The sequence below is a fragment of the Pan paniscus genome, chromosome 17, assembly GCF_029289425.2.
Source record: "Pan paniscus chromosome 17, NHGRI_mPanPan1-v2.0_pri, whole genome shotgun sequence".
NCBI lineage: Eukaryota > Metazoa > Chordata > Mammalia > Primates > Hominidae > Pan > Pan paniscus.
This window is the reverse complement of record NC_073266.2, coordinates 76405038-76419166: the sequence shown is the minus strand read 5'-3', so window position 1 is coordinate 76419166 and position 14129 is coordinate 76405038. Positions and strand designations below refer to the sequence as shown.

The window sequence follows — 14129 nt, the reverse complement described above, 5'->3', positions numbered from 1 at the left end:
AGGTTTACATCATTGACAGGCAATCAGGTTTATATCATTGAGAGCTGGGCAAAGGCAAGTGAAAATCTCCGTGGCCTTTATCACTCAGATTTCACTAGAACACAAAGTAAAATCAGTTTTCAAATTACCTCTCCCATTCTTGCTAGGTTAAATCAGCAAAACTGGCCAGGTGCAGTGGCTCACCCCTGTAATTTAGGAGGCCGAGGTGGGTGGATCACCTGAGGTCAGGAGATAGAGACATGGTGTTACCCCGTCTCTACTAAAACTACAAAAAATTAATGAGCCAGGCATGGTGGCAGGCGCCTTTAATACCAGCTATTTGGGAGGCTGAGGCAGGAGAATTGCTTGAACCCAGGAGGCAGAGGTTGCAGTGAGCCAAGATTGTGCCATTGCACTCCAGTATGGGCGACAGAGCAAGACTTCATCCCAGAAAAAAAAAAAATCAGCAAAATCATCAAAGACCAGCTTCTCAACAAGTACCTGGGTAAAGCTTAACTTAATCAAATCGTGTTTTCAGGTTCACATAAAGATTATAAATAGGAGGAGGATTAAATACCATCAAAACATAGTTGGGTGCAGTGGCTCACGCCTCTGATCTCAGCACTTTGGGAGGTCAAGGAAGGCAGATCACTTGAGCCCAGGTGTTTGAGACCAGCCTGGGCAACAGAGAGAGATCCCTTCTCTACAAAAAATAAACAAAATTAGCCGGGCGTGGTGGCATGTGCCTGTGGTCCCACCTACTCAGGAGGCTGAGGTGGGAGGCCAAGGTAGGAGGATCACTTGAGCCCTGGGGGTTAAGGCTGCAGTGAGCAAAGATCGCAGCACTGCACTCCAGTCTGGGTGAGGTCACAGTGAGACCCTGCCTCAAAAAAATAAAACATGATAAATTTTAGGCCGGGTGTGTTGGCTCACGCCTGTAATCCCAACACTTTGGGAGGCCAAGGTGGGCAGACCACAGGGTCAGGAGATTGAGACCATCCTGGCTAACATGGTAAAACCCCAGCTCTACTAAAAATACAAAAATTAGCCGGGCGTGGTGGCACATGCCTGTAATCCCAGCTACTCAGGAGGCTGAGGCAGGAGGATCGCTTGAACCCGGAAGGCGGAGGTTGCAGTAAGTCGAGATCACGCCACTGTACTCCAGCCTGAGCGACACAGCAAAACTCGGTCTCAAAAAAAAAAAAAAAAAAAAGATAAATGTTGGAAGGCAGAGAGAAGGTAATGATGAATGCGGTCTTGGGCTAGGACTATAGTGCTGGGTTCCAGTTCTAAACCTGCTATTGGCTACCTGATGGCCCCACCCTCCAATGTGGGCTCACTGTAGAAAATGAGATAACTACAAATGTGTGAAGTACTTCCAGCTATGGGGTCCTTTAAAACAGAGGGCTTTGAATTTTCTAACCTTTTTAGGTTTTTCAATGATCTAATTCTTACTATTCAAATCCCTAGAAAGAATTTGTTCCTCACAAAAGAAAATGATAAAATCAATACCCATTACTAGCCCCGGGAGTCAGCCTTGGGGAAAGGAGGAGTTTGTGTCCCAAAATGCAAAGGCTGATGGTAAGAAAACAGTTCAAGAACCACAACACCCTGATTTTATCTTTAGGTCTCTACGGATCACTCAAGATGTCTAAAAGCTCTAATTATGTAAAGCTGTAATAATAACTGACTGAAAACAGAAGAATACAAAATCTGCATTTGGGGCCCCTGAAGACCATCCTTAAAGAGTGATCCTTCGTAAGGAATATGTGAGACAGCTAAAAAAGCCGCTCTGCGTCTGTCTAAAAATTACTTATTTCAGTCTCCAGATTTAGATTAAACAGAATTTGCTCTCCCTCATTATAAAACAGCCAGAATATAGAACTTCCTGCCGTAGAAGATGATTCAAAGAATTCTTTAAACTGTGTTTATTTATTGTTGGAACAAAAGATTCTTCTCGGCACCACTTTCAATTTGCTTTGATTTTCTCAGCCTTTTCAAAGAATACATAAAACAAATATATCTTTCTAGCCCTTCTCCCCTCCAATCTGTATCCTCACCCCAGTGCCCAACAAAATAAGTCTTTTCAACATGCTATTTCTAGAGATGTCTCTGGTGCAAATACAGATGCTCTGCTCTCTGTGCTGACTACAATCAGGAAAATCTGGCTAAATACAAAGGCCCTGAGTGTACCTCAAACTTCTCCACTGCATATTCTCACGCTGGCAGTCATCAGCTATCACCTCCAACATGAACGGCGCCAGTGTCTTTGCTGTTTAGCACCTGCTGTGCCCTCTCTGGGCACCTCCACACCCTGAAACAGCTTCCATGCTCACCCCTCAGTCCACCAACTATGCTCCCCCAAGGCAGAACAGCACAGTGAGAAGGAGCATGTTTCAAATCCTGTTTCCACTTCCACTTACGAGCTGGGAGGGTCTCTGTCTGTTTCCCCACTGGTACCACAGGGAAAAACATGTACAGCTCCTCTCATCATTTCGGTATCAAATGAGGTAACATAATAGCTGCTGCGGTGGTGCATGCCTATAGTGCCAGCTACTTGGCTGCTTGGGAGGCCGAGGCAGGAGGATCCCTTGAGCCGAGAAGTTCAAGTCCAGCTAGTTTGAGTCCAGTCTGGGCAACATAGCAGGACCCCACCTCTAAGAAAAGGTTTAAAAATCAGAAAAATGGGATAACAGACGTAAAGTGCCATCACCTACTGCAGCATCTGCAGGTTTTAGCTACATTTTCTACCTTCCTGGGAATCTTCTGCCCTCCAACTTGCTAAAGCACAGGTTCTAAGTTCTTCAGCCACCCCTGCCGCTTCGTTTATGGTTTTTACTACGTAAGCCACTATCTTAGGGGACCCAAACCCAACCCCTTTTAAAACACCTTTCTTCTATCCTCTCTGTTGTATGTTCATTACTACCAATCTTGACCTCCAGCCCAAGCAACCCTCCTAAATTCCAGACTCACAGAGCCAGAGGCAATTGGAGCCCAAAACTGAACTCACTGTATCAAGTCCCTCCACCTCCACTCTTCCAAATCTATTCTGCCTTCGGAATTTGCTATCTCAAAGACAGGAACACCCAGTCTCCAGGCAACCCCCAGACAGCCACCTAAGAAGCAGCCTTACTCCTCCAATCAGGCACTACCTGGCCCCTGAAGCAGCCCCCACCTACCACTCCATCCCCACAAACAACACCTGGGATGAAAGACCCTCATCCTTTCTCTCCTGGATTGCCGGTTCCCTCTTTGGCCTCCCTACCTCCAGCCTGTACAGCCTCTATTCCAACCTCCATGGGGCTGCCACAGGACCTTTGTAATGAAAGGTCCGTCTTTTCTGCCTACACAGAAGTCCACCCTCAAGGGACTGCACCAAAAGGCCTCATCAGGTGACCCTCAACTGCCTTCCAGCTCCATCCCCTCGCACACCCACACCCCACTCGAAACACCAAGCTCTCCCCAGACCTTTCCACGTGTGCTGCATGGACTTAGATGCTCTCCCAGGCTCTGACTGCCTCACATATTCTTACCAGTCTTTCACAGCTCCTCTGTGGACGCTTGGCATGAGGTGGCCTATTCACATTCCTATCATAGCTTCTGGGGGCTCCTTCCACTAGATTTTTCTCCCTGGGGCCCTTTTCCCTCTGCACTCCTGTGCTTAGCACAATGCCCAGTGCTTAAACACTCAGTAAGCGTCTGTTAAATGACAAGGCAATCCCCAGGTTAACATCATGTCCCACTTCTTGGGCTCCCCTCCATCTGTACCACCATTACCTTTGTCTGTTCTTCCCAATCCTGAAAGCTATTTTATCCTTAAAAAAAAAAAAAAAAAAAAAAACCTGGGCTGGGCACAGTGGCTCACACCTGTAATCCCAGCACTGTGGGAGGCTGAGGCGGGCGGATCACAAGGTCAGGAGTTCGAGACCAGCCTGACCAACATGGTGAAACCCCATCTCTACTAAAAATACAAAAAATTAGCCAGGCATGGTGGCACGCACCTGTAATCCCAGCTACTCAGGAGGCTGAGGCAGGAGAATCGCTTGAACCTGGGAGACAGAGGTTGCAGTGAGCCGAGATCACGCCACTGAACTCCAGCCTGGACAACAAAGCGAGACTCCAACTCCAAAAAAAAAACAAATCTTCCAAACAAATCTTCCAAAAAAATCTTCCAAAATCTCCCCTCTTCACTGCTTTCACTGAATATTGCTTAAACATTTTCAGTTCCTAAAAATACATAAAAGCTGAATAACTTCAAATATTATTAATAAAATGACCCCAATACTTTGGCAGTCCATAAATCAAATTATAATTCAGAAGTTAATAACACACAACTAAGATTTCAACAATGATCTGTGGTATCACTTTCCAAAATTTCTATTCTATTGTTGTTTTGTGTCTTATTGAACCTGAATGTAAAAATTAGACTGCCAAATGTTTCTGAAGAGATTAAAAATAATTGCTGCAGGAAATAAAGGATATTTTACCACTTGCAGTTTTCTGTTTCCACTTTTGGCTAATTCTGATTAGTTCAGGGTTATAAAGCATGTCATCCCATTAGAGAGTGTTCTATTATCATGATCATCTCTCGTGTGTCTTCAGACAATGTTCACTACGATCTCTTTCTCGGCGAGTCTTAACTGCAGCTGTCAACGCTAGATCTTTTTTGTGAGTTACAAGTTGGATTTATTTTCATTCAAACTTCTAACTCTCATGTATGTACCATGTGATCCAGCCACCCCAATTCTAAGAACAGTCATGCAACGCAAACCAACATTTTGGTCAACAATGGCCCACGTACATACAGTGATCCCATAAGATTATAATACCATATTTTTCCCGTACCTTTTATATGTTTAGATTGGTCAGAAACACAAATAGTTACCACTGTATTAAAACTGCCTACAGTATGCAGTATAGTAACATGCTGTATAGATTTACAACCTAGGAGCAATGGGCTACACCATATAGCCTAGGTATACAGTAGGCTATAGTAGGCTACACCATCTAGGTTTGTGTAAGTACATTCTATCTTTGCACAATGACAAAACTGTCTAATGATACATTTCTCAGAATGTACCCCTGCATTAATCGACATGTGACTGCATTTAGCAAAAAGAAATAAAAACTTATGTTCACACAAAAACCTGTTTCACACAAATGCTTACAGCAACTTTACTCACAATTAGCAAAAACTGGAAACAACCCTAATGTCCTTCGCCCAGCAAATGAATAAACTGTGGTACATCCATACAGCAGAATACTACTCAGCAATGACAAAGAACCAAGTATCGAAACACAGAGAAACATGGATGAATCTGAAACGCATCTTGCTATCTGACATTCTAGAAAGCCCAAACTCTAGGAAGAGAGAACCATGTCCCTATAGTGAGACAGTGGATGCCAGGGGTAGGAGAGGCTGACTACAGAGGGGCGGCAAGAGGAAACGCTCTGGTGTGATGGGCCTGTTCTGCTTCGCCCATGGTGGTGGATAAGTGACTCTACACATATGCCAAAACCCACAGAACTGTACACCACAGAGTAAATTTTCCTGTACACAAATTTTAAATTTTTTTTAAGCTAATTCTTTAACCATGACTTAGTTAAAGATCAGCCCTAAAATAAAATGAACACGAAGGTGTGTGTTTCCATAATGTTTATCAAGTCTGTTGTTCTTGTTCTGATGGTCCTGGGATTAGGAGTAGATGATGGGGAATGGAGTCAGTTTCCCTTGTGTTGGCAACCTCTTCTTCACCTGTGAACAGCCAGCTGGAGTTCTACCAAGGATACGGTAAAGGTTGTTCAAAGCCAACTGGAGAGCGACTGTATTGCACGGAAAAGTCCAAGAGAACATTTCAAGAGAAGAAATAAATGGGAGATGGGAGAACACAAACCCTAAAATTCTAACTCACAGTCAAAGGCATCAGAAGATTCTACTGACAAGTTGGCAACCTCCTTCCTAGACCTTCCTTAAAATGAGTCAAAGTGGGTGGGGGCAGGGAATCGCTGAGAGAAAAGAGCAGAAGAAAAAGAGAGCATGTGTGCTCCTGAACCAGGTTGCGCTGAGAGTTCCAAACACCCTGGCTCCAATGTTCTTTAACATGGAAAAAATGACTGAATAGGCAAAGGATAAAAACAAGAAGGGTTCAACACCCAGTTACACTTTCTTTCCAGTGTGCTCTCCTCAGCCAAACCCACACATTCCTGCTCCGGAGGGGATGGACCGCAGGTCGTCTTTAGAGCCTGCTACAGGCACTGCCGACCAGGGGCTGGGCTCTGGGCTCCACGGTGACAGGAACTGCAGGCACCGGGTCCCCCCTGGCTCTCCCAGGAAGGAACATGCCCTAGCTCATCCTGCACACTCGCATCCACATTCCCCAGCCCAGAAGACTCTCCCCACTCCAGGGAGGCCTGGGCCTGCTACATTGTTATACCTCAGCATGAGATCAACACCTGAGACAAGCTCCAATCCAAGATGAGCTCATGACTCCCGCCCCAGAGAACCAGCTCTCCAACCCTCAGCAGCATTTGCAGCTGGGAAGACTGGTCTAAATGCAAAACAAATGCTATCTTCAGGAGACTTCAAGGGGGAGGGAGAGGAACAAAGCTAAAAACCACCAAGACAGAAAACCAGAACATTCCATGACATGCAATGCCCTACGAAGAGGTTTTTTAAAACATATTCGCACTGTATAGCCGTGGCAAGGGGTTAGCTGTCAAAGTTAAACAAAAATCACTGACTCTCAAAAGACAAGAATGAAGGACTAAATAATAAAACAGTTTATTGTATTAAGCTAATTAAGGTTTATCATATTAGCCATCTGAGTTTTAGTTGACATCAGAAACGCAGAAGCAGCACACCACGCGCAGCGTGGATTCGGATCTGCTTCGCAAGCATATTCCTGCCACACTCATACACAGAACCTCTGGCAGTCAGAAATGATGGAGAATTGAAAACCAATTTTAGCACAGTGATTTGCAAAGAATTTTGTTCCATCATGTAAGCTATTTACTGGTATATCCGTCCGAGATTACATTTATCTCTATTAAATACTCCATAAAGTATCCTGAGCTAACCATGCACTCTTGTTTCCCTTTTGCCAGTTTTATCACATAGTGGATGTTCTGTAGCCAAATGAAAAACATTTTAACAATAAAACCCTTGCATACTTGACGTCCTTCACTGCAGATATCCTGCCCACCAACTGCCAGCACACAACTTAACCAATTCCAAGATCCTCGGCACTGCTGAAAAGCCCCTATTCTGCTGAACACGGAGAGGAACAAAACGCCCACTTCGAAGTAGGGGAAAATTTTATTTTCAGTCATATCTTCTATGGGCTCCTCTTGACTGTACTTTTACCAAAAACCAGCAGAAAGGCAGGACCAGTTCTATCTGTTGTTGAGATCACACTGGATCCCATTCTGGAGCTGCTGGTTTCCTGTTTGGGGAAGTTGCAGTTCTTTTCACAAGGAACCCAAGGCAAAATGTTGAGTGTTCTCCTGCAAGCCCCCTCAGCCTTTGTTCTTCACTTTGCTACTCTCCTCACTCCTTCCTTCTCTCCTCTCCTCTCCTCTCCAACCTCTGGTTTTGGAGGGTGCATTAAAATGCCTGCTCAAACCTAACTGCGGTCTTTAAAGGCATCAGACATTTTCTACCACCCATTCCAGTACAGCTTTGAGTTAACAGGCATCTTTTCACAGATGAAGCCAGACTACCCGGCTTCCCCCTGGTATTGCATTAGTATTCCACATTAAACATATGCCACAAAGAATCCAATGGCGAACTCACCGTCAACAGCCCCCAAAATCAATAAAAGACATTCCACCACTTGAGTCGGAGTGAAAAACCTTTCAGGTTAACACAAGAGAGCAAGGTAAAAGAAAGGTGATGAATGAACAAAAGGCAAATCTACCTTCAGACTCCTCAAATCCTAAAAAGGTGGCTAGGCTGCCTCGATTTGGTGAAGCCCTTCCTTTTCTTATAATCATCGGGAAAATGCCACATGTGTACTGCTTTCGTCTTATGCAAAACAGCACATTCTCCACAAGGCCCTGACGCCTACCATTCTCCACACTCGCTTCCTTCCAGGCCTGACTCTCCCAATTGCCCAGACACATGCGATTTAATGAAGGCATTCAGATTTCGCCTTGATCGCAATACCATCATAAAGTCACTCTAATCCCATTAAACTGGGATAACATTAAGAGCATTTCTTCTCCACTCTGAACCCAATTTTATCTCCTGGGTAGCAATCCACGGTCCGTCTGTGTCTAAATGGATCTGCAAATAAATATTTAAATTCATGCTCAAAACAGCGTATCTCACCTTGTGAACCTTGACCTTTTGGAAAGACTTTAGACCAATGTTCAGTTACTGTCACACGGCTGCATTCTCAGCAAATAGGAAAGGGTTAAAAGCAGCCCCAGTCAACAGGCCTACAAGGAAAAAAAAGACAGCATGTATGGCTAACAGCATCACTGGAATGCATTTATGCTCATTTCCTAGAACAATATTGTTACCTTTTGGCCTTCATAATAGTCAGAAGCATCCCCAACACCCTTTAGTAGCTTCTAAAAGAAAAAGCACAAGACAGAACATACCCTGCAAGAGAAAAAAAGCATGCAAAGTAGCATTCTCCAGCAACAAACAAACTACCATTACAAACCCCTCAGTTCATTTTGGTTTTGTTTTGTTATAAACACCGAGAAAGAGAGAGAGAGACTGCATCAACCAAGTGTCCCCACCCTAGCAAGGCACATTTTTTTCTCTAATAAGGGTCATAAATCTCAGCTCCTTGTCCATCCCTTAAGCAAAAGAAAAAGGCAGGAAAAGCCCAAGTAATCTCAGACCCTGCAAACCTGCACCTTTTTTTCCATCTTCTCTACCCAGAATCTTTTAGGGCTCCATTAGTCACGTACCAGTGCTGTGTGGTGTCTAAGTGTGCATTCACATACTGTGTAGGGATGGTACCTTCCTGCAAGCTCCTCTGCTTTTGGCTGCCATGAAGGGAGGAAGCTGCTATCCTACTGTAGTAGCTCAGTGACTGCATTGTGTTCAGGAGCTGATCTGCCTCAAACCAGTTTCAGCCGGTTCTGGTCACCCTACATAAAAAAGCTATGGCAACCCTCGCTGAGTTGCCAACAAGTCCCTGAAAATCATCAGCACAGGGGGGATCTCGCTGGGGTTTGCTCTTCCCTCTTAGGTCTTCCTGAGGAGGAGAAGGTCATCGTGTGTCCCCCCACCCCACGAGCACACAGCCTTGGAAATGCTCACCTCGCAAGCACCCCAGAGCCCCTCAGGGCCCATCCCCCCTCCCCTCCACCCCACAGCCCACCGCAGACACTGTTTCCCCCTCCTTCTCCTTCCCCCACTTACCTCCCACAACCTGGCTCAGATCTTTGTGTACGTGTGTGTCAGTGTGTGCTCTCTGTGTTGGTGGCTGACAAAGAGCCCCCAAGAAAGCGAGCTATGTGTGTCTGCTCACACGGGATGCGTCGGCTGCAGAGCCGGCCTGGCCTCCTAGCACAGTGGTGCTGGCTTGTTGACCAGGCTCCTCTCTGCTGTCACCCCCACCCCACCCAGCCCCCTCCTCCCTTCCGTCCCTCTCCTCTCTCTCCCAGCCCTGTCACCACCACCAGCAGCCCCCCAGTCTCCTCCTCCTCCTCCAACCTTCTCTTCTTTCAAGCACCTGGGGGGAGAAGTCCAAATCCCTTCACCTCGGGGGAAGAAAACTGGGGCTGTCTGGGGAGGGGGCGGGGGGCGAAGGCAGGGCCAGTGGGAGAGGGGGCACGGAGGCCTCTGGAAACGCATCTGTGCCCGGCCGGCGCCGGCGGGGGGAGTAGGAGAGCCGCGCTCACGTGGCCCCCCTCTCGTAACCTGCGGGGCCTAGCCCGGGCGGTTCCTCCTCGGCCCCCCAAGCCAGCTGGCGGGGCGCGAAGGCCGGCTGTCCCCAAGGCCAGGGTGGGACAGGCCACTGCGGGCAGGCCCAGGGGCCTGAGCCTCACGCGCTCACCCCGGCCCGCAGGAGTGGGCACGAGGGGCCGCACCCCGCCTCTGCCCGGCGCCCACCCGCGCCCCTGGGTCCGGCTGCCCTGCGCCCCTCGTTCGCCCCGGCCGCCTCCCGCCGCCCCGCACCCCCAGAGGCGCACACCCACCCCCTTCCCGGGGTTGGCCTTCGCGGCGGTCAAGCCCGGGCGTCTGGGCCGCAGCTCGGATGACCTTTGTTCAGCGCGGCGCCGCCGGCGGCTGCTGCTGTGGCTGCTGCTGCTGTCGTCGGAGCGGCGGCGGCGGCTTCCATGTTACGGGCGTGTCATCTGCGTTCCCGCTGCCGGGGTCTGTGTGTGCGTGTGCGGTGGAGCGGCCTCGCCGCCGCCGCCGCCGCCTCCCGGGCTCCCCGGCCGCCGCCGCCGCCGCCGGGCCTCGCCAGCGCCCGGCCCGGGCCCCGCGCCTCCCCGGGCACCGCGCTCTAGGCCGCGCGGCGGCGGCGGCGGCCGGCCCGCCACGCCGGGGCCTACGGCTGGGGGTGCGGGCCCGGGCGGCGGCGGCGGCGGCGGCGGCTCGGCCCGGGCGGCGAGCGAACAAAAGGGAGCGCGGGCGAGGGGGAGGGGGCGGCCGGTGGGGGAAGGGAGGCTCCGGGAGCCGGGCGGCGGCAGCGCGAAGCCCCGCGGCCGGCGGGCGCCGACGCCCGGCCGCTGCGGAGCCCCGAGTCCGGCGGCGGCGAGAAGGCGCCCCGCGGACCTGCCAAGTCTCGCCCATACGGGGCCGCTGGCTCGCGGCTTCGCCCCGGGAGTGGAGCGGGGTGGTGGGGCTGGTGAGGGGGCGCAGGGAGGGCTGCTTTTTTCCAACGACATTGCGGGCTCTCACCCAGTCCTTTCCGTGGCCCCAAGCCGCGACTTACTCGAGTGGAAGGAAGCAAGGCCTCGCCAAAGATGGTTGAAAAGACCGTGAGCCTCTACCCAGGATCTTGAAGCCAAGGTGGTGTTTTGTTCTCCTCGTAATGATGGCAAATAAGTAAGAAGAGAGCACGCTATCTTCGGACAAATTAAATCTGAAATTCTCCCTGGAGGTGGAAGAAGGGGCTCTCCTCTGGTTAGTTAGTGGTTTGGAGCCCTTTTCGCCTTCAACTGAGCCACAAAAGAATGGAAGACACCCCCTGGGGTGGGGAGAAAGCCCTGGTGTAAAAGACACACGTTTGCTTTCAGAGAAAAAGCCACTGGGGCCAGATTGAAACATGGCATGTTCAGTTCATGTAGGTTTTTTTTTTTTTTTCCTTAATGGGGGAATGATATTGAGTAAACAAGATGTAATAGCTAGGTCTTTAAATTCTAGAAGGGAGATGGTGTACAAATGTAACAAGCACATATTGTACATACAGCAGGTGGTCATAGCCTGCGGAACACAAAAAGATACACATGTAAGCCCGCTAAAGGTCACGAAGGTGTATAATCGTGACCCGTGCAAGGGCGAGAGACGATAGATTTCCATTCCAGATGAGGTATGCTGTTTTCCCAGCCCCGTGTCCTCGTTCCTTTATTGTTCACAGACGTGCACTCCATTGAAAGGTTTTTAAAACCAGACAGAAACCCCCAAGTCAAGCTAATTGTGCTGACACTGGAAATAGGACAAAATGGAAGGAGCTGAAAAAATGTCACCATAACCTGTTAAAAAGGTTCACTCCTGTTTGATAGGAATCTGAGGACACAAAAATAACACTCAAGTAGCAGTGATGACCAAGCATAAGAAACATTTCTGTTTTATTTTAAATTTGATTCATTGGTTAGTATTTGCAAAGTGTGCTGAAAAGTTAAAAAAAAAAAATCTCAGTATACCTCTCTACTGCGTTAACTTCCATTGAGGAAGCCATTGTTCTCTGTGATGGGAGCACTGTATGATGTAAATTGCAAGTAGCATTTTTGCTGTTTAAGACTTTTCATGTAAATGACCCGAATTATTGTCTCACAGAAGAGTTGTTGGTCTTTAATTTCAAACAGCAAATTGTTTGGAATTGCACATAAATTGGAATACATATTTGCATATTTACACACGTTTAGAAAGACCTATGTAATCTGCAAATTTTGCCAGTCACAGCATCGCATTTATCAGCATTACAAGATGATGAAATTGAAACCCTTGTCTTCTTTTGGCCTGAAAACGGTGCCAGTACTCTGTGGGTTGGGTTTCAGCTTTACCTGGGCTTGATTTCATTTGAAAGGGAGCCTTTTTTCTTCTCCCAAAGATGGGCCTTTATTAATATGCATATAAAAACCGTATGTGCATTGAAGAGTACACTAGGACCTGCTAATTTGAAATCTTGACATGCTACACAGTTTACAATATATGGAATTTCATAATGTACATACCATGATAAATCCTAGGTTTCATGGATTTGGGATCTTTGGTTACTTAAAAGATTCTCTTGCCCCTCCCCCATTCCCTTCTTTTAAGAGTTGAAATGACAGCAAAGCAGCACTTGAATGGTTACAAGAGTTGTACTACCAAAACTAAAGTCTGAAATGCTTATCATAAAGAGCCTTCAGCTATACAACTGCCTCGTGGCTTCATCATGCCAAACACTTTTTTGAGCAGGGCTTTGTACAAAGCCCAGTGATTTAGCCGGAGCCTCGGCTGGAAGAAATTTGGTCTAGAAGCACAATTGATCATTTGCACAAATGGCAACAAATAACATTGCATCTGCTTTTAAATATCATAAACAAAAAGTAAAAGATATTTTATTGCAAGTTATCTCAGTTCTATTTTTGTAAAGAGGATTTCAGAGAAACCCCTTTGCCAGGTAGACCAGTAGTTAAAAGCAAAGCACCCATCTTAGTCCATTTTGCAAAATCACTAAATTTCACAGCTGAAAAGACAGCATTTATTCTGGGTTTTGTTTTTTTTTTTTTTTTTTTTTTTAAGCGGACACTACCCCTCTTCCAAAAACACAATACAAAAAGGTTCATTCTATTATTCTACATATGTAAGGCTCTCTTGTGCACCTCTCTGCTTTGAGCAACAATAGAATCAGTCACTTGACTGCAAGAATGAAATAAAACTATCATTTGAGTGCAGTCGATAAGGAAGGGCAGAACAAAGAAATCATATGATTCTTATGCCAAATAGAAACTAAAGGAATTCCAAACCCTTTGCGATTTTGTTGTTGCTGTTTTTATTGCTAACTCTCAATGTCTTGGCTTTTCCTCCAATCAGTGTATTGCAAAATCCTAGCATTTTTCTTTAATCTTTTGTGGCTAGAAGCCGGCTTTGCAGAAGCATGTAAATATCATCATACTTTCCCTCCAAATGCCCTTATGAAATTAGGAAATTCGTGTGTTAGGTAGAGCGCACAAAAGGTGTGTTCCTGGAGGGACAGTGGAAGGAAAAAAGAAAACACCTTTTCTTTATCTCACCATCCAGAGGCCCTGTGGAACTAACTACTAAACCGAGCAGTCTCATGCCTTGAACTACACATTTTTAGCTTGAAACCAAGCTAAGCCTAGGGGTTTATAGAGAGATTAATATATTAAATGTGTTAGCTTCTTTTTAAAGAAATTATTACACCGTTCAATCCTAGCACCATAATTTAAAGATTTGTAGCAGGGTAGCCAGCAAAGAAAAAGGAAAAAACAAAAATCTACCTTTTCTTTTTAAGAACATCAAAATATGGATAGAATCAGGTTTTTTAATATTCAAAAACATACGCTTGAAAGAAATAACCAAGTTTAAATTATTATTAGCCTGCCAGAAATAGACTGTAGAGGATTCCCCTTATCCTTTGTTCGCGATTTCATAAATAGATTTCTGTGGCAAAACCACCTCTCCTTTTCTGAACCTCAGTTTGGAAATGCCTGCAAAGGCCTTTAACCGAGAGACCCGAAGCGGGTGGGGGTTGGGCTCAGCACTGGGCGTTATTTAGGAGGCCCCTCGATATTTGAATGACCTCCTAGGTCCTGGCTACTGGATGAATCCACTAATCCTTACCTCCTGCTGTCTCTGTAGGCCTAAATGCTGGAAAGCTGGCCTTGTCCAAGGAAAGAGTTGAGAAGGGTAGGGACAGAGAAAAGTGGGTAGTTTCTATGAGCCCTGCCTTCAGGAGTCAAAGGAGAGCCAGAAGTACGGGGATTGGGATCCTGGTAAAGATTCATCTGCAGAA

The 14129-nt window shown here is 47.0% G+C and overlaps 1 protein-coding gene across 28 annotated transcripts in view; it reads right to left on the bottom strand.

Annotated features, from left to right (window-relative positions):
• Positions 1-11695, bottom strand: part of ZNF532 (zinc finger protein 532) — a 122997-nt gene extending 111302 nt beyond the window's left edge. For 9 of the 28 annotated variants that reach the window (XM_063597344.1, XM_034943846.3, XM_055102741.2 and 6 more), the window contains exons 1-2: positions 8503-9273; positions 8309-8418 (exon numbers count right to left, since the gene is read on the bottom strand). Coding sequence is in view for 1 of the 28 variants with exons in the window: in XM_055102742.1 (XP_054958717.1) it covers positions 10202-10280 (79 nt within the window). In the remaining 27 variants the exon portion in view is untranslated. Of the gene's footprint in view, positions 1-8308; positions 8419-8502; positions 9276-9358; positions 9555-10137; positions 10388-10880 lie in introns of those variants that run through there. The other 19 variants (XR_008621952.2, XM_034943871.3, XM_063597350.1 and 16 more) reach the window with 17 other exon arrangements.
• Between the last annotated feature and the right edge of the window lie 2434 nt (positions 11696-14129).